General features: G+C 40.9%; 1 protein-coding gene across 3 annotated transcripts in view; it reads right to left on the bottom strand.

Annotated features, from left to right (window-relative positions):
• SSH2 (slingshot protein phosphatase 2) overlaps positions 1–24,227 on the bottom strand; it is a gene marked incomplete at both ends in the record, with an annotated part of 245,032 nt that overhangs the window by 10,027 nt on the left and 210,778 nt on the right. For all 3 annotated transcript variants that reach the window (XM_079725457.1, XM_079725459.1, XM_079725458.1), the window contains 5 exons: positions 4,043–4,243; positions 7,573–7,719; positions 12,373–12,419; positions 22,120–22,248; positions 22,383–22,476. In XM_079725457.1, the coding sequence (XP_079581583.1) occupies positions 4,043–4,243; positions 7,573–7,719; positions 12,373–12,419; positions 22,120–22,248; positions 22,383–22,476 (618 nt within the window). The remainder of the gene's footprint in view (positions 1–4,042; positions 4,244–7,572; positions 7,720–12,372; positions 12,420–22,119; positions 22,249–22,382; positions 22,477–24,227) is intronic.

Below are 24,227 nucleotides of genomic sequence, written 5' to 3'. Positions count from 1 at the left end.
TACTCTTTTTCCTTACTAGCAGAGGCCTGATTTGGTTTGACTGTTCACTGCCCCCCAGTTTCAGGGAATGTGGCACTTCCCTAGCACCAGAGAGTGAATGTGAATTTGTTTTAACCAGTCCAGGAAATTCTATTTTCCTACCCAGTGATTGGTTTTAAGAATATGACCCAGTCCTGGTCAGTGGTCCTGTGGGGGTGGGGTGGGTGGGTGGCAGTCAACTGGGGAGCTTCTGGGAAAAGTCTTCTCCTCTAATTGAGATGCCCATTCTTTCAGCCCGACGCTGTGGAATTTACATGTAGATGCCTAGAAATGTGGCAGATATCTGGCAATCATGAGGCAAATTCAAGGACCAAGCTATTAACTGAGGAAGGGAGAAAAGAAAGTAAGAGCAGGAAGATGAGAGCACCAAAGTCCCTGATTACATCCCCGAGCCCATTACAGTCTACTTCGGTGCTTCTTGCTACAAAAGAAGGTAAATGGTCCAACTTTTTAACTACCTATAGCTGGGTGCTGGCTCCTGCAGATCCACTCTTCAGCCTTTCTACCCTGCTCTCTGCCCTGGAGACTGACGTATGAACCACCTCCACTGGTCCCCTTTTCTTCGGACTTCCACAGGGTTTGGCTAATGGCGAGCCCCAGCAGGAGACTGGAGGGAGGAGAGTGAAGGCAGTCCTCTAGTCCTGTAGCTCCTTCCCCGCAGGGCCACCCTGGCTGGCTGGGTCCCCTGACTGAAGGCTACCGCTCCTCTCTGAAGGTGCCTTTTCTCCAGGAGTCTCCTTCTAGGTTCTAGTAACTGCGCCATCCCTCTCTGGGCCCAGGAGCTATTACCAAACAGCTCTGCTGATATAAGTTCCTTGATTCCACTACAGTCCTACATCTTTGTAAACAGTCCCTTTATAAAGTCTTCCCTGTATAATCTGAGTGTGCTGCTTCTTGCTGAAATCCCAGTTGATGAAGATATTCTATTACTTGCAGCTGAAAGCAGCCTAAGTGACACCCCCAGCACTAAATTTTAGCTTTTAAAATTCAGGAAACATGGGCTTCCCTGGTGGCGCAGTGTTTGGGAGTCCGCCTGCCGATGCAGGGGACAAGGGTTCGTGCCCCGGTCTGGGAGGATCCCACATGCCGCAGAGTGGCTGGGCCCGTGAGCCATGGCTGCTGAGCCTGTGCGTCCGGAGCCTGCGCTCCGCAACGGGAGAGGCCACAACAGTGAGAGGCCCGCAAACTGCTAAAAAAAAAAAAAAAAAAAAAAAATTCAGGAAACATCACAACACAGAAAATTCCAGGACACTTCCATTCCAGTTTCTAACACAGTTAGTGTGTCTGTTGGTGGTGGAAGGCAGTGGCTGGAGGAACTGAATGGCACATGCATGTGTGTTCTCTGGGTAGCCTTGCAGGAGGGGCTTGATGAGAACCATATCTGAATAACCCTTAAGAGTACATAATATACATTATATACACTTTTACTTACAATAACCCTGTGAGCTAGGTCTCTTGATTTTCATTTTATAGATGGGGTCAGGTGAGGATCAGAACTGTGAATTAACTTCTCAAAGTTGCAGCAAGGGGGTGAACCAGGAACGGAAACCACATCTACTGACTCAAATTCTGTGGTTTTCTCACTCCCCAGGGCTTGCCCCTCCTCCATGAGTCAAGACCAGGAAGGCAGGATGGAACCAAAAGGGAAAGGGAAGAGGCAGGGTGATTTGTGGGTTTATGTTGCCCTTCTTATCCTCATCTAAGATTTTTCTGAAATACCTTTAACATCTAAGAAAAACTACATACGCTAAAAAAAAAAAAACCCCCAAAAAACACCCCAACCCAACAGCTTGCCTGGGATTCCAGAATAAATACTGAAATTGGCAGGACACACAGTATCCTTCCTCTCAACGGGTCACGTGAGGACACTGCCTAATATCCGTCATGTGTGCGTCTGGGAATATACAATATTTGTGTCTCATCCAACCCTCAGATGCCTCTTTCCTGTGCCAAAAAGAACTGCTCTGTCCTACCTTCTGATGTAATCTAAAAATGTCATCAAAATCTGGCCCCAAAGACCTCTAAATTCTTTTTAAGTGGAGGAGACTTCAGGATCCTCCTAAGAGAATGGCTCAGATGAAATCATGCCAAGTACTGAGTAAATGGGAGGGGGTTTTTAGTGGAAACTGTAATGCTATGCTGTGGCCACATTTTCACAATACTTCGGCGGTGGGAGGGTGGTCACTCTGCCTGGTTAGGCTGGAAGGCTAGAAGGCTATTTACCATTTTGTTCAGGAGAAACACAGCCCAGATTCAAGAGTCGAGACCAAGTCATGAGACTCACTGGAGTCAAACTCTGGCATCAGCCCCGACTGCTTCTAGGCAGCAGTGCCTTCACCCTAACAAAACCACCTAGAATGTGCCTACATGGAAAAATAAAGCAAAATATAGCACTCCATGGAACTACAGCATGTGGCATCTCAGGAAGTTGATCCTTGAATTCAGTTTACTTAGAGAGTAAACTGAATCTTTTTCCTGAGATCAGCTGAAGGTGGCTTTCACCACCAAAGGGGTAATAAAAATAATGTAGTGAAATTACTCATTTTATAACCAATTACCAAATTATTGTTGAAAGAGCCAGTTCTTATTGATACAGGAAGATGTTCAAGACCTAGTACTGGGTAGACAGAGAAAGACAAATACTGTACGGTGGTATCTCTTATACATGGAATCTAAAAATGCTAAACTCAGACAAAGAGAGTAGAGTGGTGGTTACCAGGGCGTGGGTGGGGTTGTTGAGGGAAATGGGGAAATGTTGGTCAAAGGGTACAAATTTCCAGTTATGAGATTATAAAGTTCTGGGGATTTAATGTACAGCATGGCAATTATAGCTAATAATACTGAATCATATACTTGAATGTTGCTAAGAGAGATCTTAAATAGTCTTACCACAAAAAAGAAACGGCAGTTATGTCAGGAGATGGAGGTGTTAGCTAATGCTACAGTGTTAATCAGTTTGCAGTATGTAAATGTATGAAATCAATACACTGGACACCTTAAACTTATGCAATGTTGTGCATCAATTGTATCTCAATAAAGCTAGGGGAAAAAGAGGAACAGTGGCAGTTAAGTGCAGTGTAAGTGCTCAATAAACGCTGCCACAGTTAAAAAAAAAAAAAAAAAGACCTAATACTGGGTGAAGAAGTAAGGCTGAAGAACAGGTTTTGTGGGAAGAAAAAAAAAAATCCATCAATATATGTGATAAGAGGTAAGATAATGTCAACTGCTTTCTGTGGTTATTGAGTTTCTAAATGATTTCTCCCTTTGTAATTTTCTGCATTTCTGCAAAACATATATATATAAAATCAGATTAAAAGATCTTAAAAAAGAAAACAAGAGAGCTATTTCTGGGAAGCCCCTTCATACCTCAAATGGGTTATATATATACCAATTCTACAGATTTGTCACATGACCAGAATTACTGTTGAAGGTTCAGTGAAACCAAGCACTGAAAAAAAAAAAAAAAAAAAAAAAAAGCCCAAAGCAGCAGCAGGTACTTGTTTTAAGAGAATGGGCCAGGGACTTCCCTGGCAGTCCAGTGGTTAAGACTCTGCACCTCCACTGCAGGGGGTGCAGGTTTGATCCCTGGTTGGGGAACTAAGATCCCACATGCCACGCAGCCTAAAAAAAAAAAAATTTCTAAGAATTTCAGCTAGCACTACCCTGGGAGCAATCAGTATCCATTTTGATAAGGCAGCTGCATCTGGCCTTAGAAGCTGTTGAGAAGTATTTATTAAAATCTGCACCTAATTGAGATCTGAAATAAGGGAACAGTATTTCCACCCTTTAGTTTAATGTCTTTAGTTTAGATTAAATGCCTAATCTTCCATGCTAATCTTAAATACTGGCACTTAATTTTTAAAAACTAGATGGATAGAGGTTTCAATTTTCAAATCTATCACACACTTAAATTAGGTGAGAACTAGCTGCAGAGAAGGACATTTCAATGTGCCCTGGGGAGCATAAAGGAGGGAAAACCTGAGGAAGTCAATTAAGGACTCACCTTGCCAGCAAGATCCCCTGGTACTCTTCCAGCTGTCTCATGAAGCTGGGGTTGGGCTTGGTCACTGTTCGTCTTTCCTTCACGTAGTCATAGGCTCGGTCCAGATTCCAGCCATACTCCTTCATCGCATAGGCAATCACAGTGGAGGCTGAGCGACTCACCCCCATTTTGCAGTGCACAAGGCATTTAGATCCATGTTTCCTAGTTTGGGGGATTGAGGTAAGGAGGAAAACACAATAGTGAGTACACTTTAAGAGCTAGGTTCTAAATGTGTCCACGTCTCCTGTCTGGCCTTTCCATTTTCTTGCTTTGCAATTCACCCCACCTTACTGCACTTGTGTGCACCTCTAATCAAATGTGTGGGGCAATTCTGGTGCACTCAAACGATATTCAGTGTTAATATTAAGCCTCTCTAGTTCATTCAGCAAACATTTATCAGGGATTTACCATGTTTAAGACAATGTGCAAGGTCTGGGATGCAAAAATAAGTAACAGTGTTTCCCTAAAGGGTAGGACTCATTGGGAGAAGTAGACAATTAAAATTCAAAATGGTAATTGCAATGACAGTTGGTCACAGAGCACAGAAGGAAAATTTTCTCTTTAGAGACTGGACCCCATTTTGTGTGTGGCTGGAGGCCAGTCCTTTCAGCCCCAGGGGCACGTTGACGGCTGGCATGCTATTGAATTACAGGTGTGGCAGTGATTCATCTAATTTACCCAAATGTTGTGAGTTGCTTCCAGTTCCAGTTCCAATAAGAGTTCTGTCCCGGGAGTAAAGCACAAACCAAATGAAACTAACTCTCCTCTTTACTCAGATGTAGCCCTGGATATTACTTTTCACAACACCACCACCCGTGTTCTGTCTAGGGACTGGCTATATAACCCGTGGAGCTGGATGGGACCATGTGATGTGTACCTCATGGCTTTCTCAGCAAGGAGGGTGGAATGAATAATTAGCTGTATTTGTGTTTTTTTATGGGGTGGAAGTAAGAGAAAACAAAGTCACCATAAAGTGACACTAACAAACAAACAAACAAAACTCCTCAGTCTTATGCCAGAGCTCATTACCTTGGATCTGAGCATTACTCAGCTATGCTAATTCTGCTAATAACACAGTGTCTGGCCCAGAGTAAGCCTTCAAATATTTGCTAAATGTATGAACAAACTTATGGATCTCCTGATTACATCTGTCACTTGTAAGTAGGAACAACATTTTAAAATCTAGAAAAAAGAACATTTATTCTTATCACTAGTGTACGTGGGCTGGAATCCTTCCCAAGTGGTTATTCCAATAAATTAAAAAATGCACACATCAGCCTAACAGGGGAAATCTATTCATACACTCACTCACTGTATTACAGGAGACAAGCTTCCTTCCAGAAGCTTATAATCCTCCTGCTGGAGACAGACACACATGAATGTTAACTCACCAATGCAAGGAGGCATAAGGTTAAGTGCCAAAATGAGAGGGCCAGCCAGATAAGCTATGGGAATGGAGAGAATGGTCTGGAATAACTGAAACAGTCTCAAAAGAAAGGTAAAATTTTAGTGTCCTATGGTTGGTGCACATATGTGTCTCTGTATGCTTAGGTGATCCCAAATGACTAGGACATGTTTGTTTTGCTTATGGCACCACAGAGTTTTCACTTGACTACAGTTGGCAAGCCATGTCACAGTGACGCAGATGGAAGTTCAGACATGTGCTCTATATTTTCCCATCAAGCTCTGACAACTTTAATACATCGAATTTCAGGTCTATGCCTGCAGGCATGGAAGGTGCTCAAACTTGGACAATCTTAAGAAAAATACAATTATGAAATCCACTCCTATGAAAACAGTCCTTCATTTTGAACTGGGCTTTTTCAGTGGATGGCTTCTAACTCAGGTAATGAAGGATCTGCAGTTAGTTCTCACCTAGCCCAATTTCACCTTTCAGGTTCATTGCCCACCCCACCCCCTCACTTCAAGTGCTAGATTGTCCACATTAAGCCCAACATCACATTAGGAATCCTAAACTCACCACGTGTAGGTAGAGTGGCCCTGAAAATGTGGAGTCCTAACCACTGGACCGCCAGGGCCCTGATTAGGGTGAAACACATGAGATGCCCAGGGTGCCACTTAAGGGGAGGCACTCATTCTGAGATGCTGACCTATACTTGCAGGACATGGAGAGTGCATGCCTCTCAGTAAATGTAATGTGGGCGCCTCACGTATCTCCCTCTAACCCCAGCCCTGCTGAAATCAAGTCTTTCTCTTCACTAGGACTGGGGCCTCGCCTTGATCGCTAGCCTCTTTGGCTGTAACCCTGACAACTTGCTTAGTCTTTTCCAGTCCCCTTTCCTTAAGGAACTAGACTATTCCCATATACTTGATGGACTGAAATGAGACATGATCTTAGGTTCAAGTCCTGTCTCAACCACTAGTTACTTAATATCTCTGAACCTCATCTCTGCAGTCTGTCCTCTTCTGTACAGAAGGAAGACAGCATATGCCTCTCTGGGTTTTGGAACGTACAGGAGAGAATATGTGTAAAGTACATGGCACATAGGAAGCATGCCATGAGTGGCAGAAGCTTCAACAGTATAAAACAGTCTCTCAGGTATTGGTTAGAGACTGAGAGAATGGGCTCAGAGCTGGAGTATGGGGATTCAGGACAACTAAGAGGAAGCATTTCCTGACCATGAAGGTCCTTAAGTGAGGTGTGGTATCATTCTTGAAGGAGGACTTTAAAAACAGAAGTGGGAATTCGCTGGCGGTCCAGTGGTTAGCACTCCATGCTTTCACTGCTGAGGGCCTGGGTCTTCTGAGTGTCACCCCACCTGCAGAGGGAATGTGGCCAACATGCTTACTGATGGTTTTTTTCTACTGAAGGGATAAATAGGACTGGCAAAGAAATCCCCAGGGACTTAAAAAATCAGTGTTGAAATATTAATACTAATACTAAACACTAAATTAATACTATGGAATTGTTTCACTAAAAGGACCAATTAATTTAAGGAAGATAACAACAGAAGGGCCAGAGAAAAATTTCACTATTTAGAGTAGCATGAAAGTAAAGTAAAAGAATGGGGGAAAATGTCCAAAGCGTACTGTTTCTCTCCTTGTCTTCAGAGAGCAGGATCAAGTGTTCCACTTGTCTGGAATAATTTCTATTCTATAACTTTCAAGTGTCCCCGTTGGTAACTTAAGAATTCTTCCTTCTCTCATTCAGAATTTCTTCTCTATTTCAGAATTTCTTCCTTCTCTCATTTCTATTTCTTTCACTGCAGCTTGAGTTTATTTTCTCTAATTTTGTGCTCAACGGAAATAGCCAACATGAGATCATCTTCCAGGGGCTTCATCTACTTAAAGCAAAAGTATTAAGTCACTAGTCATCTTTTTCTTAGTATTAAGAGATCTCAGTCTCCCTTTTTTTCTTTACTTCCTTTCCTCTGAGTATCATCAGTAAGTTATCTACAGCTTTCAGACCCCAACCATGTGTGGTGCACAAGGAAGAGGGGTCAGAACGTGTGTGTGGGACCATTACTCACTTTGCTTTAGAGATGAATTTGTAAGTGTCATTCCAGTAAGCCAGGAGATCCGTTGCCTCTTCATCATATACCCGAATGTTGTGATACTCAAAGACGCCTGGGAAGAAGTTATCTATCTCTCGAGTGACATTCAAGATATATCGCACCCTGTGAGGAAACCAACGGAGAATATGAGCCCTACTACTCAGGCAAAATCCAATTCCCAGCGCTGGAATTTTTCTTATTTAAAACTTGCTTACTCCTGGGCTTCCCTGGTGGCGCAGTGGTTAAGAACCCGCCTGCCAGTGCAGGGGACACGGGTTCGAGTCCTGGTCTGGGAAGATCCCGCGTGCCGTGGAGCAACTAAGCCCATGTGCCACAACTACTGAGCCTGCGCTCTAGAGCCCACAAGCCACAACTACTGAAGCCCACGTGCCTAGAGCCCGTGCTCCACAACAAGAGAAGCCACCGCAATGAGAAGCCCACGCACCGCAACCAAGAGTAGCCCCCGCTCACCACAACTAGAGAAAGCCTGTGCACAGCAACGAAGACCCAAAGCAGCCAAAAATAAAAATAAATAAATAAAAAACAAACTTGTTTATTCCTGAGGCTGAAATTAAATACTAAAATATTGAAGAAAGCTAAAAAAAAAACAAAAAACCAAACAAACCTAAGAGGCTATCCTTATTTAATACAGAAATTGTATAACAGGGTCCTGGGCATACCTGGGTATCAGGAAGTTATTGAGAGAAAAGCTGTCTACCAAGTTCAACATCTATATTCCATTTTCAGTTTGTGTTTAGTTATACAATCTCATCTTTCAGAGTCTTTTGAAAATAGGCCTTGCATTTTACTCCAAAGAATCAACTTGAGGCCCATGATCTGACAATTTCTCCACAGTCACTAAAATTACCAGCAACAAAATTTATTTTTTGTAAGTCATCTGTATTAAATCAGACTATTAACATGTACCTTAAGAAAAAAAATAGAAGGAAACATTCCCTCCTATCTTTCTAAATGACAGGTTGTCAGCTTTTGCTCTATTACTCTCCTTAAACTACATGAAGGCAAGTGAGGCCAGGCTGGTAGGGTCAGAGGAAAGTTGGACTTAAAATTCTCTTAACTCTCTAGGCGGCATTCCTGGCTGCTATGGCAGCAGATGTGTCTGAGAGTTCTCCCAGGCTTGCAGAAAATGGTTTCTGTATCAAAAATTTCTTTTGCTATCTCTCTCACTGTGCAATCTCAATAAATGCTTCGGTTTAATCTGCCAAAGGATTACCTTTTCTCAGTGCTGTATGGACTTAGACATCACTGTTGTCAACTCCAACAACACATCACAGACTCACTCATTTCCCTCTGTAGAAGCTGCTTCCTTCTTAGAACCACACGTGGGGTTCTACAAACCCAATCACTGAAGTCAGAGAAATGACCACAAAAAGGGAGAGCCAAGCTAACCAATTCTGTGGTTAAGGTCAAGCAACCAAAATTTTTCTGGGACATGGTTTGAATCTGTTTTAACTTAGCATCAAAGTCCATTACTAGAAAGGATTTTTTCTTTTTAATTTAAAAAGCAAGCTGGGCTTCCCTGTTGGTCCAGTGGTTAAGACTCGGCGCTTCCACTGCAGGGGGAGAGGGTTCGATTCCCTGGTCGGGGAATTAGGATCCCACATGCCGTGCGGTGTGGCCAAAAAAAAAAAAAAAGATTAAGTAAAAGCAAGCAACATGCACCTGTGGAAAACACTCCAGCAGTTCCCCAAAAGGTTACCACCATATGACCCCGTAAGTCCTCTCCTAGGCATAAACTGAAGAGAAATGACAACATATGTCCACCCAAAGATTCATACATGAATGGTCGTAAGAGTATTCATAATAGCCAAAAAGTGGAAACAACCCAAAGGCCCATCAAATGATGAATGGGCAAATAAAATGTGGTGTGTATATATATCTCCATATAATGGAATACTATTTGGCAATATAAAAGGAATGAAGTACTAATACATGGTACAACATTGATAAACCTTGAAAATACAATGTTAAGTGAAATAAACCATGCTTAAAAGACTACATATTGTATAATTTCATATAAATGAAATGTCCAGAATAGGCAAATCTATAGAGACAGAAAGTAGGCTAGTAGTTTCTAGGAGCTGAAGGGAGGAAGAGAAATGGGAGTGGCTGCTAAAGGGTACAGGCTTTCCTTTTGGATTGGAAAAAAATGTTCTGAATTGATTGTTGCACAGTTCTGTGAATATACTAAAAACCACTGAAGTACACATTTTAAAAGGGTGAACGATATATATGAATTATATCTCAAAACTGTCAGAAAAAAAAGGCAAGCACACTTCCTCTTATTTCATTTAAAATAAAAATGAACAACAACCTTCCCATCCACAATCCCATACTTCAGTAATGGATTATAGCAGGACAGGGTTTCCCAATCTTTTTCATTACAGAAGTCTAATCAGCCACTACCAATTGGAAATGGCACTCCTTGAAACTTCTTTGTCATTCTTACACTTCACTGTAAGCTATTCCTTACAATGCTTTGTAAGGAACAGCATTTTACTTGGAGTTCTAAAGTCAGTGGATTGGGAGAAAATGGCCTTATTGTCAAAATTACACTTGAAAAATCCCTTAAATCATCCACAGGGGGCAATATACATGTTTTGTGTACAGATCCCTGAACTATAATTCTTGATCCATTGAAGTTTTTTTTTTTTAATAAATTTATTTAATTTTTATTTATTTATTTTTGGCTGTGTTGGGTCTTCGTTGCTGCGCATGGGCTTTCTCTAGTTGCGGCGAGCAGGGGATACTCTTCGTTGCGGTGCAAGGGCTTCTCATTGCAGTAGCTTCTCGTTGCAGAGCATGGGCTCTAGGCGCGTGGGTTTCAGTAGTTGTGGCACGCAGGTTCAGCAGTTGTGGCTTGTGGGCTCTAGAGCGCAGGCTCAGTAGTTGTGGTGCACGGGCTTAGTTTAGTTGCTCCACGCCAGGTGGGATCTTCCCGGACCAGGGCTGGAACCCATGTCCCCTGCATTGGCAGGTGGATTCTTAACCACTGTGCCACCTGGGAAATCCTTCTTCTTCCATTAAAGTTTAAGCACCAGTGAATTTAAGAAACAAGATCTAAGTAGATGTCTGAGCATCTAACCATACTTGTCTTTTTTCTGTGTCCTATAATTTAGCATTGTAAGTAGTAAATGAGATAAATAGGTCTCATCTCCAGCTGGGGATATAAGTCAAAAGTCAAAGTGAATATATGCATGACGTGATTCTAATGCATTTGGCAGGCAGTGCTCTATCAAATCTCAGATTTCATATTAAACACTGTATCAGGTGCTAGTTTCCTGCAGGTCACATTCTGTCAATTTTTCTACCATTCCTTCACATTTACCGGGCACCCTTTTGATATAAGGCTCTGAGCTAGGTATGTTTCACACAAACTAAGATATGGTCTCTGCTTTCAAGAACTTCTGATTCAATCCTTATCAACTTAAATTTTCCAAGTTCTATTTAATTTCATACCTTAAGATTAAGTAACCAGATTTCCATCCCACCCCCCCCCGCCCCAAGAACTCTTTGTATAATCACTCGGCTTCCTTTCTTCTGAGGGAAAAGTAGGAAGTATGCATCTAATCACGTTAAAGATAACCAGAAGGCTGACTTGTAGCTGAGAAAACAGGCAGCCAGCAACCAGTCAGGGAGTCATCACTATCTCTTGAGTCTCAGTAGGTCTTATCTCTGTCCAAAATGAAGAGTTAGAATGGCCAATTTCCAGACATGATTTTCTCTTCTCTTATTGGAATGATCTGTCCTCCTAAGGCCGAGTTCAATGAAAGATTTAGGCATTAGCTAAGAAGTGAAAAGGGAAAATGGCAGCTTTTTGCTTGCTGAATGTTCACTGTGGTCTCAGTTGCTTCAATCAAACTCATAACCATGCTGCTTAGGAACACATTTCTTACTACAAGGTCAGTCTTCTTATTCAATTTTACACTGTCTCTTTTATATTTATAACCTACTTAGTCTTCATGCACCTTACTATAAAAGGATAGGAACTGAGTCTTATTTTTCTTTGGATCCCTAGCATCTAGCACTGTGCTTGGTCTACAGAAGTTGCTCAAAGACCTGTGAACCCAGCATATGCAGTTCTGTGTATTCTTACATAAAAATAGGAACCAAAGTCTAGAGAGACAGTAAAAAGATCAGTGGTTGCCAGGGGGTGGGGGTGGGGAATAAATGGACAGAGCACAGAGGATTTTTAGGGCACTGAAAATACTCTGTATGATGCCATCGTGATGGACACATGGTCATTATACATTTGTCCAAAGCCATAGAACGTACAGCACCAAGAGTGAACTGTAATGTGAACTATGGACTTCAGATGATTACGAGGTGTCAATGTAGGTTCATCAGTTGTAAAAAAATGTACCTCTCTGGTGGGGATGTTGAGAATGGGGGAGACTATGCATGTGTGGGGCAGGGAGTATATGAGAACTCTCTTTACCTTCCCCTCAATTTTGCTGTGAACCTTAAACTGCTCTTTAAAAAAAAGGGAGTCAATAACTAGATTTGGTTTTAAACAGCATGAAAGGCTTGCACATTTGTTTTTGAAAGCCTTTCCACTGAAACAGTTGTTCTTCAGAGGGGATGAAACAGTGGGAGAATAGCCATTTTAATTTTTATTAAATTATACCCAGTAAGAATCAACTGGAAGCAACTCTTAAGCTTAAAGTTACTCACTGACACTCTCTGACAGGAAAATGTAAAGATAAAACAGTGATTTCTGCGACATGGGGGTGTCAGCAATTGCTGTGTGCTTACCCTCGGTTCTGTAAATCCTCTAAGTTAGAGGCATTCCATTCCGAGCCCTGTGGAACCAAAAAGACAAGGTTAGAGAGTATTAGCCAATGAACCAAATACAATACTTGAAAAGGAGTCCTGTGAGCGAAGAAACAGAGTTTCTAAAAAGAAGGCCAATAACATCTACCAAGTTTCCTCTCTATGTGCCAGGTACTTTATATGCTATCACATTCAGTTTCCACAAATGATAGAGTAAGGAAGTTACCTTCATTTTTTAGAGATATGAAAACCAACCCTTAATAGAATTCAGATAATATCTGCTCAAGATCACATTGCTGGAAAGGTTTCTTTGACCATTCTCCAATCTAAGTTAAATGTAGTCTGCCACTCTTGTTTATAGTAGTCTATTTTATCAATAGCATGCATCACTATTTTTACTTGTATATTTATTTATGTGTTTATTTACTACCTTTCTCCTCCACTATAATACAAGCTTCTTGAGGGCAGCAACCAGGTCTCTTGTTCTCTAAGGAAACTCCTGCACAGTGCCTGGCACCTCGCAGATATTCTTAAATGAACAAAGTGGCATTACTATGAATTAAAACTGGATTTCATTTTAAAACCCACACTTTTCCTAGTGCATTATGTTGCATCTAAGAAGTTGGGATGGTACAGTGTGTGTGTATGTCTGTAGGGGGAGAGAGTGAAATAGTCAAACAAATGAGAGAAACATGATGTGCAAAATTTAAAGGAAAATGTTTCTATAGATTATCTGCAAGATACATCAATTGTTAATATTTTGCCATATTTGCTTTCTTGCTCTCCTTCCCTTTCTTTCGATATACATCATACTTTTTTTTTACCTGAACCATTTAAGTAACTTGAACATCATGACACTTCAATACTTGATCATGTATCATTTAAGAACAAGAATATTCTCCTATATAATTCCATTTTTGCAACCAAGAAAGATAACATGAATACAATAATAATCTAATACATCATCTGTATTTGAAGTTTAAAAATTGCCCTCAAAATGTCCTTTATATTTATTCAATCAAGAATCATACTGTGCATTTAGTTGCCATGTCTTTAATCTAGAACAGTCCACCCCTGTGCCTTTACTTATTTTGCCTTTCATGATACTGACATTTTTGTAGACTACAGGTCTGTAATACTGGAGAGCTCCCCACAACCTGGATTTATCTGATTGTTTCCTGATGATTAGATTCAGGTCAAACATTCCTGGCAAGAATATGACAAGGGAGGGCTTCCCTGGCGGCGCAGTGGTTGAGAATCCGCCTGCCAATGCAGGGGACACGGGTTCAAGCCCTGGTCTGGGAAGATCCCATATGCCGCGGAGCAACTAAGCCCATGTGCCACAACTACTGAGCCTGCGCTCTAGAGCCTGTGTGCCACAACTGCTGAAGCCCATGTGCCCTAGAGCCCGTGCTCCGTAACAGGAGAAGCCACCGCAATGAGAAGCCCGCGCACCACAAAGAAGAGTAGCCCCTGCTCACCACAACTAGAAAAAGCCCGCGCACAGCAATGAAGACCCAACACAGCCAAAAATAAATAAATAAAATAAAAAAAGAATATTACAAGGGAGATATTGTGTACTTCGTACTGCATCAAATCATGAGGCACATGATGTCAGTTTGTCCCATTATTTGTCAGGCTGACTTTGAATTCTTGGTAGATACCTTTGTGTCTGCCACATCCCTCTATTGTAAAGGTTCCTTTGAAATTAATTAGTAGTCTATAGTAATCTTTGAAGCCATGTGAAAGCCAAAGTAATCTTTTTGACCTAGGATTTCAGCATCAATTGCTGATCTTGCCCAAATGAATTACTCTACTGGAGGTTACAAAACGGTAACTTTCTAATTCCATCATTCCTTCTGCAAGTTGGCTGGCATCCTTCTGTAAAAGAGTCTCACCTAATCAGTCATCACACCCTTTACTGAAGTGTCACTATGGACTCTTGAATTCTTTTTGTATTTAGAACGTTATAATCCATTACCATCTTTTTTTTGGGACATGCAGATTGTCCGGAACTTGGCCGGTGGGAATCTCTTCAAACAGGTTCCTTTTGATATGATTCCATTAGTCTTTGAGCACATCCATGCTTTGTGGTACAGAAAGTTGTTCCGGATTCACTTTGTGAGTAGAATCAGCCAGTTCCCCAAGAAGCCCTGGTTTCTTTTAGTGAAGAATGATATTTTGTAACCAAGATCTGGGCCTTAATTAGGTATGCTCCTAACTACTGGGTGTCATTGTTTCTAAAACTTTTCAGTGGTCAGATCTAGGAAATATTTCTAAAAAAATCCTGAGTTTATATTTTTACCTTCAACTGAAATTAATTCAATACCACAAGGTTCTTCCTTTCTTTCTTGCCTCTCCCACACTGTTTATATATCTCCTTACTCCACGGTGAGAACTTTGGTTCCCAACAACTCATTTATTCTACTTACAAAATAGTTTTAACATTATTACACCAATACCAAAACCAATAACAAAAATATTAAGTTCAAATTTTCTTTGCATTTCTTTTTTTTCCTTATTATATCCCACTAAGGAGTACAATTAGAGTATTATGCTTAAGTTATTTGAATTAATTTCTTTCTGTGAGGTTATCAATTTGATACATATTTGGGTTCATTTGCTCCTGTTTATTCAATTTTAGGGTGTGTTTCTTCTTCCATGTTTTCCATTGTTTTGAACATACAAGACTTTTATAATATTGAAAGTCAAAAGTTGATTAAAAAGTAAACTTGAAGTCTCACTCCCACCCCCATCTCCTCAATCTCCATGGGTAACCATTTTTATTAGTTTGTGGCTTATTCTACCTATGTTGTATTTTGAAAAAAATATAAGCAAATATATACTTACCACTTCTGACTTACACAAAAGTACTTTACTACATATGCTTTTTTTGTTCTTTGCTTTCTTCACTTTACAATATATCCTCAGACCCACTCCACGTCACAGTGCCACTTTCCCCATAGCCTTGCCAACAAAATGTGTGGTTAAGCTTTTGAATCTTTTTCAAACTGATAAGCGTGAAATGTTATCTCAGTGTAATTTTAATTTGCATTTCTGTTTAGCATAAAAGTGAGCAACTCTTCAATGTTTCAGGTCCATTTTCTATCTTTGAGCTATATGTTCATGTCTTTTGAAAAGGCAAACATTTAAAAATAAGAATTTATCTATTTCAGAATAATGCTTAAGTGGAATGTAGCTTTAGAAGACTCAGGTTCAAGTCCCAACTCCCCCTCTGACTGGGGGACCTTGGGCAAACTGCTTAACCTCTCTGTCTTCACTTTCCTTATCTGTAAAATGAAACACTCCTCCCACCCTAGTCCTAGGAATCTAATGGATAGCTTCCCCTCAAACTACAAATATAAAGTTTCTCCCCATTCCTTTTGCCATGTAAGAATACAAAGAGAAGTCTGTGACCTGGAAGAGGGCCCTCACCCGACCATGCAGGCACACTGGTCTCAAGACTTCCAGCCTCTCCAGAACTGTAATAAGTTTCTATTGTTTATAAGCCAACACCTCCCACCCCCTGCCTCACATTTCTTTCATATTAAAATGGAAAACCCTCTCTCCATCCTAAATCCTCCTCTGGACACTGTCCTTTTCCTTTTCCTTTTCCTTTCATGGCCAAGATTCATAGAAATACAATCTAATACTCACTTTCTAAAATTCCTCATTTCCCAGGTATCTCAACCCACAGCACTGTGGCTTCTGCCCTCCTCACTCTTGCTAATGACCCCTTCTAATTGTCTAATCCAGAGGTCACCTTTGTAACCTTATTCCACTGGCCTTCTATGAGTATCTATCTTGATATGGTCATCACTCCCTCCTTATGGAATTAGATCAGACTGCACAAATATCTAGCCTCATGCCTGGCACAACAAAGAGGATCAACAAATGCTTGTTGAATAAATCATCAAATGAGATAAGTAAATGAAGCACTCTGAAAATTGTCAAGTGTTATGTAAGCACTATCTTCGTATTACAAGTGATCTGTAATTTGGCCATTGAACTAGGAGATCTCAAGGATGCTATGCTGAAGTACATTTAGGAAAATTGTCAGTAAGTGACAGATGACTGATCTTTTCTACAGACCAGGGCTCACCTGACTTGCTTTAAAAAAAATATGAGGTTCTAAAGACTCTGTGCTCAAACTTAGAAAACTGGCTCCCATACCAAAGAAAGAGGCAAGAATTATTTTAAAAAAAAAAAAGGACTTTCAAGGAGACAGAAGCCAAGCAATAAGGGTTGAGTGGCTAAACTGGAGCCAGGGAAATGTGACCACCTCACTCCTTAATTTAGAAATCTAAATCCTCTGTGAATTCTGTACAGCTAGATGGAAATAACCCTGATGTGATGGTAAAAGTCCATGGTTTTCATCTACCTGTCCAGAGAAACTTCAAACTGACAATCTGAAATGACAAATATCCAGAAACAAAATAAATTAAACTCATCAGCTACTGACTCAGTGAAGCCCATATAAAGTGACTTGGGCTCTGCTTAGGGCTGTTTCAGGTTCAGCCTGAAAGAACTGGAATCAACATGGTGTAATTACTTTTCTGTCCTCAATACAAATGCCATGCATATTATCCCCCTTGGGTCCTCAACAGACTCAATCTCTTTTTTTTTTGCCTCCATGCTTCTCAGGCAGTGACATAATTCCATGGGGGTTTTCAATAAGTTCTATGTAATTATGCAAAGCATATTTTAATTGTATGGAAGTGTAAAATGAAATCTTGAAACTATACTGTAATACATTTAAAAAATAATAAATTTATTTATTTTTGGCCGCGTTGGGTCTTCGTTGCTTCGTGCGGGCTTTCTCTAGTTGCGGCAAGTGGGGGCTCCTCTTCGTTGCAGTGTGCGGGCTTCTCATTGCAATGGCTTCTCTTGTTGCGGAGCACGGGCTCTAGGCACGTGGGCTTCCGTAGTTGTGGCGCACGGGCTTAGTTGCTCCACGGCATGTGGGATCTTCCCAGACCAGGGATTGAACCCATGTCCCCTGCATTGGCAGGCAGATTCCTAACCCCTGCACCACCAGGGAAATCCCGCTCCTACAGTTTTTTTTTTTTTTTTTTTTTTGCAGTACGCGGGCCTCTCACTGTTGGGGCCTCTCCCGTTGCGGAGCACAGGCTCCGGATGCGCAGGCTCAGCCGCCATGGCTCACGGGCCCAGCCGCTCCGCAGCATGTGGGATCTTCCCAGACCAGGGCACAAACCCGTGTCCCCTGCATTGGCAGGCGGACTCTCAACCACTGCGCCACCAGGGAAGCCCCGCTCCTACAGTTTTTAAATAAGTTCACTTCCACCTTTCACTCTGGTTCACCTACACTGTACTCTGGCCCAAAGAGTGAAGTGACTGATTTCTTTTAAAATGTTATCCTTAGTACATGTGCCCCAGTGTTCACTGCAGCATTGTTTACAACAGCCAAGACATGGAAGCAACCTAAATGTACATCAACAGAGGAATGGATAAAGAAGATGTGGTTCATATATACAATGGAATATTATTCAGCCATTAAAAGGATGAAATAATGCCCTTTGCAGCAACATGGATGGACCTAGAGATTGTCTTACTGAGTGAAGTAAGGCAGAAAGAGAAAGAGAAATATATGATATCCCTTATAGGTGGAATCTAAAAAGAAATGATAAAAATGAACTCATTTACAAAACAGAAACAGAATCATAGACTTAGAGAATGAACTTATGGTTACCAGGGGGGGAAGGGTGGGGGGAAAGGATAGTTAGGGAGTTTGGGATCAATATGTACGCACTGCTATATTTAAGATGGATACCCAACAAGGACCTACTGTATAGCACAGGGGCCTAACTCTGCTCAAAGTTATGTAGGAGTCTGGGGGAGAATGGATACATGTATATGTATGGCTGAGTTGCTTTGCTGTGCACCTGAAACTATCACAGCATTGTTAATCGGCTATACTCCACCCCCACCTCCCCCAAAAAACGAAAGAATTCTGTAAGTTCCAAATTGGGATGAAAACTAAAATTGCCTGAAGTAAAAAAAAAAAAAAAAAAATGTTATCCTTAGGAAATAACCTTGTTGGGGTCCAAAAGTTCCAAGCAAAATAGAAGAGGACAGCACATTTATGGCAAAGAAGGACAACTGTACTGGGAGTTCTGCGAAGATCATACAACTTGAGATAATCTTCAAGGATTGGTATCCCTGTCCAAATCTTTATCATACCATACCTACAGCCTCAATGCTGTGAGTCACTTTACTGTGGCAGCCAGGCACAGGATTGATAACTTTTTCTTCTAAAAAGTTTATGCTACACATCTCCAGTTGAGGGGCAAAAATCATGAATATGAGACTTAATTTTTCTTTGAAACCAAAACTCTACTTTAAAAGGATCTGTAATGTCAAATCTTGAAAAAGATAACCATCAGCAGTAAAATTCTGATTTCTTTCTCATTCACAAACAACATTACTGGTTGCCTGTCCAATATTACTGTGTTTCCCTAATTTAACTAAGAATGCTGCCTGCCTTTCTGCAAAGGCTCTCTGTTCACATCTAGCATTTTCTCAGCCAAATCGGACAGCCTCCAGGAGAGCTGTTGATACGAGATTTGGTTGGCAAAGGCTTCCAGCTTAAAGAAGTAGTACACTCTTAAGGGTGTGGAAGAACTGCTTTTTCTGGAAATACCCTGGCTTCCAACCAATCAATCCTGGCTTCTCGCTGCAGATTTTCTTTAAACTACGCTCTATACTTTTCTTCTCCATATCAGCTGGACACCTTTCCAAATAAACATCTCTGTGCAGTGCACTACTAAGCCGAGCATTCTTCCAAAGGGAGGGGAGAAATCCTGCTGCATCCCTTCACACAATCTGCTCGCGCTCCAGGCATGGCAGCTACGCACAAGATGAAATGACTTTGCAGAAAATTAACAACACCACTTACAGTTTGGATAAAACCTCTTTTTCTGTGTCAACTGCTGGGAAAGCCAGCAGAGCACAGACTCACTGGAGAAGAGACAGGGGTTTGGACACAGGATATGGTGGTACAAATAAAGGGAAGAAGCCATCACGGAAGAAATACAATAAGATGTTTAGACAACCTGTTCAGGCACTTATTTTGTTGGATAAGAGTTAAATTTCAGGATTCTCCAGTTTGAAAGTTTTTTTCCCAAATAAGAAAAATATTCACAATGCAAAGAACATGTCCATTCTAGAGAAAACAGAATTGTATCTGAAGCTGAATATATTTTCCTTTTTTCAAAAATATGTACATAGATACATATTAAAAAAGTAAAAAAGAACTAGAAGGCAATATTATATAATGAAAGATAATAGTGCTTATCTCCCTTGGTATTGATTAAATGTCATTTATTGTCTTCTGAAGTTGTCTAAATTTTCTATAACGAACATGAATTATTTTTGTAATAAGAGAAAAACCCAAGACAGAAGACTACACCAATAATCATGAAATAATAGGATGAATTTAGTGATACAAATACTCAAATGCATTTCTAGTTGATTAGTGACTAATTTGGGGAGAACTGGATTGTTTTTTCTGCTTAGAGTACTATTAAAATTTCTTTATATGTCCTAAAATAGTACCATTTGAGGAAGGGGTAAGGAGAAGGTAGTTCTTGAGGGGGTGGCATCAGAGACACAGGGAAGCATGTCTGAAATTAAACAGTTAATGACTGAATTTGATATTCATCATGTCTATGTCCTTTTAGGTATTAAGATCTAAGCTCAATGGGAAAGCAACTTGCAAGTTTAAAGCTTTGGTCACTTTCAAACGAGTTATTTTTGGCTACAGGCACTTGCCCTTCATAAAAATTAGTCATGTTACATGGAGACAGTTGGGGGCAGGGTCCATTTGAATGAGTGACTCATAAGTTTTCTATGCACAACACAAAAATTATTTCCAAGGATACAAGAGCAGGGAATACGTGAACCCTCATGGAATTACACACAAAAGACAACAAAGCCAGGTGCTATACAAATGGAAAGGTCAATGACAGTTTTGCCATATGATCTACATCAAGAAATGGCAACACACATTGGTCAAGTTAAAGTAAAGAAAAGAAGCTCCCCTCCCAGCTCACAGCTTTTCATGAGTAATTTAATAGCTAAACACCACCATGAATCACTTGACAAGCATATATACTCCAAAGTGTCAACAAGTTAATTCAGGGCACAAGCCTTCAATGGCATGAAGTCTGACTGCTTGGTGAAATAAACTCTTATATTCAGGGTGAGATGATGCAGTTTAGTCAGTTCCTGTGCATTTTTATTCCTCTTCTCTCCTGTTCCCAGCTTCTAATCACTTCAAAAATGTCCTTACCAGAGAAAGGAAGTGAAATTCAAACCAATCGATTTAGTTCCTTGTTAGCATTTTTAGTCAAAGTATGTGGGAATTGGAAATAACAGTGGGGTTTTGGTGTTCCCCACTGACTTCAATTATCCTTGTTACCCTTGTGCCCACTACCATGTACAGGTGAAAACTAGAACTCTTTAACATTTGGGAGATAAATAGGTCTTAGGATGTTAGAAGCTTTCCTAATCCATCTGTCAGAGACATCTCCTTGGGCTAATTACAAGCCCTTGAATGTTCAGGTACCATGAAGAACAATTTTAAATCACTGAAGAGTTGGTAATCAAAAAGTAATTGAGGAGGTTCCTCTGGTGGCGCAGTGGTTGAGAGTCCGCCTGCCGATGCAGGGGACACGGGTTTGTGCCCCGGTCTGGGAAGATCCCACATGCCGCGGAGCGGCTGGGCCCGTGAGCCATGGCCGCTGAGCCTGCGCGTCCGGAGCCTGTGCTCCGCAACGGGAGAGGCCACAACAGTGAGAGGCCCGCGTATGGCAAAAAAAAAAAAAAAAGTAATTGAGGGACTAAAAATGTAGATACAAGGTTCCAAATGTTTTAAAAGTCCAATAGTCTTTGTTATAAGTAGTTTTCTGCAGGGCTTCCCTGGTGGCACAGTGGGTGGGAATCTGCCTGCTAATGCAGGGGACACGGGTTCGATCCCTGGCCCAGGAAGATTCCCACATGCCGTGGAGCAACTAAGCCTGTGTGCCACAACTACTGAGCCTGCACTCTAGAGCCCGTGCTCTGCAACAAGAGAAGCCACGACAATGAGAAGCCCGTGCACCACTCGCTGCAACTAGAGAAAGCCTGCGCACAGAACAAAGACCCAACACAGCCAAAAATAAAAACAAATAAATAAATAAATTTATTTTTTTTAAAAAAAGTAGTTTTCTGCTCTGTTCAGATATATCAGATCTTAGACCCATTTGGCAGATTTAAAAGAGTGATCTCAAAAAGGATCATTCTTTTTGGATACACTGTATAAAACTACTGTGGACTGGTCTGCTTTGTGGCTCTATCATGTAGGACAGATGAGATCTTTAACAACCCATGGGGAAGAAAGGCCTGATCTGTAGCATTTGCCAATTTCCTCGGTGTAAATTTTCCCACCATAGTCAATTGATGTCACTGAGGAATTGGGAAGAGATGAGCAGAAGCACACCATTATGTAACATTTCCACCATATAATAGATGTAAATAACCTTAAGAGCACAGATAATTGTAAAATGTAGTAAAATATAGGAAATGATGAGGTTTGAGTATTTATGACCTTTGTTTTTAATGTAAGTTACATTTTATCTAAATATAATAAAATTTAATAATTGCCCCCGCCCCCATGAGTTGGTATGGACTAGCCCCAGCACACCCCTTTAAAGTGGCCCTAGGACTTACCAAGAACACGTGCTCAAATATCTGTGTAGGGCTATCCATCTGACCAAGGATCACTATCATTTCATTATCTATAAATTCCTTGAATTCTCGCAAGTTGCACACCATTTGCATTTCCAATTCAGTTCGTATCTGAAACAAAGATGACATTTTGTACTAATCTCTGAAAAGTCCCTCTGGACTTTCAATCACTCACCATTTCTAGCCCCACTCCTATTATCATTCTACCTCTAGCCTTGGAACAATGGGGACTCAAGGTCTCTTACCTCTTTGGATGTGATATTCTCCAAATCCTTCTGCATCATAATCTCCCTTAATTTGGTTTTAATTAGCCTTTCTGTTCGCTCACGTTCAGTTGGTCTGAGAAGAGAGAAATGGTGATTTTTCTTAGGCAGGATTTTGACCAAGTTAATGAATGTGCCATCTGATTATGTTTCCAAACTGGCAGGCCTTCCCTTTGTTACCCTTAAATTTATATTCTGAAGGCATGGGAAAAAGAAAACTATACTTTAAAATTTTTCTTTTCAGAATGTATAGAATATAAACATGTAGAAATTATTACTTGAAGAGATTGTACATGTCTAAAAGCCCATAAATATATTCACGCATACAGATCCAAGAAGGAGTAAAAGACAAATAGGCTATACTGAGTGTAATACTTTAATGGAGGACCACTTCCCATCAAGTACCCCTGAGTACCACTTGCTGAGCTAGAATACCAAGCTGGGAAGACCAGTGGTGTGACCTACTATGGAACTGGGTCTTCTGTAGCTTAAAAATGCCACCCAATGCTGACCATTTGTTGCTATGGTTCTAGAAAAATGCGAAAGAGAGAAGAGTGATTTCTGCCTTCTTCAATGAAGCAAATTCTCTTCCAAAATGGATTTTAAAGATTAGCTACCTGGAGTACTCCACCCAAAGTGTTTTCTTTTTCACAAAAGCTCTCACCAATATCTCTGTGAAATTATTATCCCCATTTTACAGATAAAGGAAATAAACAGCTAAAAGGTTAAATAACATGCCAACCATCACTTTCACTGGCAGGAGACCCAGAACTCTCCGTCCAGCCTAACACTCTACCTGCAAGATTATGTTGCTTCCCTTAGTCTTCTGACTCTCTTAAAAACAAAAATTTCCCTTGGAACTTTACTATGAAATCAAACTAGGAAGCTGATTCTCCAATTACTGGAAAGATACTGGTTCAACATAACTAGATGCTTCTCTCTAAAAGCATTATTTCATATTATGCAGAATTTGAGTGAGGCCAACAGAAAGCACTTTCTCTCTCATCTTTCCCTCCTACCTACTTGAGAAAGGTATCTGCCCTGTACTTCCTTATTTGGAGATGGAAATGGACTAAGCCTTCAGGCATCCTGCCTGCCCTTGCTGCCTACAGCCTTATCACTGGCTGCAAAAATAGCTTCAGTATAATCTCCAAAGATGGATGCTCTGACCCCACAGCCTTGGGGCTCCCCACCACTTGGACTCTTAGTGTCTCACGAACCCTGCAGAGTATAGCTAACGCCTCTGCCATTTCCCTGTCAATCGGCCAAAGCATCCCTGTCTTGACTAGGATTAACATTCTTAACCATGCTCCCCACCATTTTTCCTAGACATAGCTAATGGTAGAAAATTATACATTTCAGTCTTTTACTAAAAATAAATATTGGTAAAAAACAAATTTTAGCACCTGTGTGCATCGGTTCAATTCCCTAGTTTAGCAGACTTTCTCCCAATCCTTCACACTTGTTGGGCCAGAGTGGTTTGGGAGCAGACATACCTGGGTTTTAATCCCAGTCCTGCTACTTACTAGTGGTATGACCTTGAACAAATACCTTCCCTTTGCTGAACCTCTGTTTCCTTTTCTATAAAATGTGAACAGTAATACTATTTGCCTCATGAGGTTTTTATGAGAATTAAATGAGATACCATGTATGAAGCGCCTGGCATAACATCTGACGTACACTGGAGGCACCATACACCTATGTTCCCTGCTCTACCTTCCTTGGATTTCAAAATATAAACTTTATTCACAGTAGAGCACTTAAGTCCATTTTGGCATACACTCTCCTCTGTAACCTCAGCATTATTTTTTAGGCTTTTCTAGTCAA

The sequence above is a fragment of the Hyperoodon ampullatus genome (assembly GCF_949752795.1).
Source record: "Hyperoodon ampullatus genome assembly, chromosome: 19".
NCBI lineage: Eukaryota > Metazoa > Chordata > Mammalia > Artiodactyla > Ziphiidae > Hyperoodon > Hyperoodon ampullatus.
Note: the sequence above shows the minus strand (reverse complement) of the source record. Positions and strands in the feature narration are given on the sequence as shown.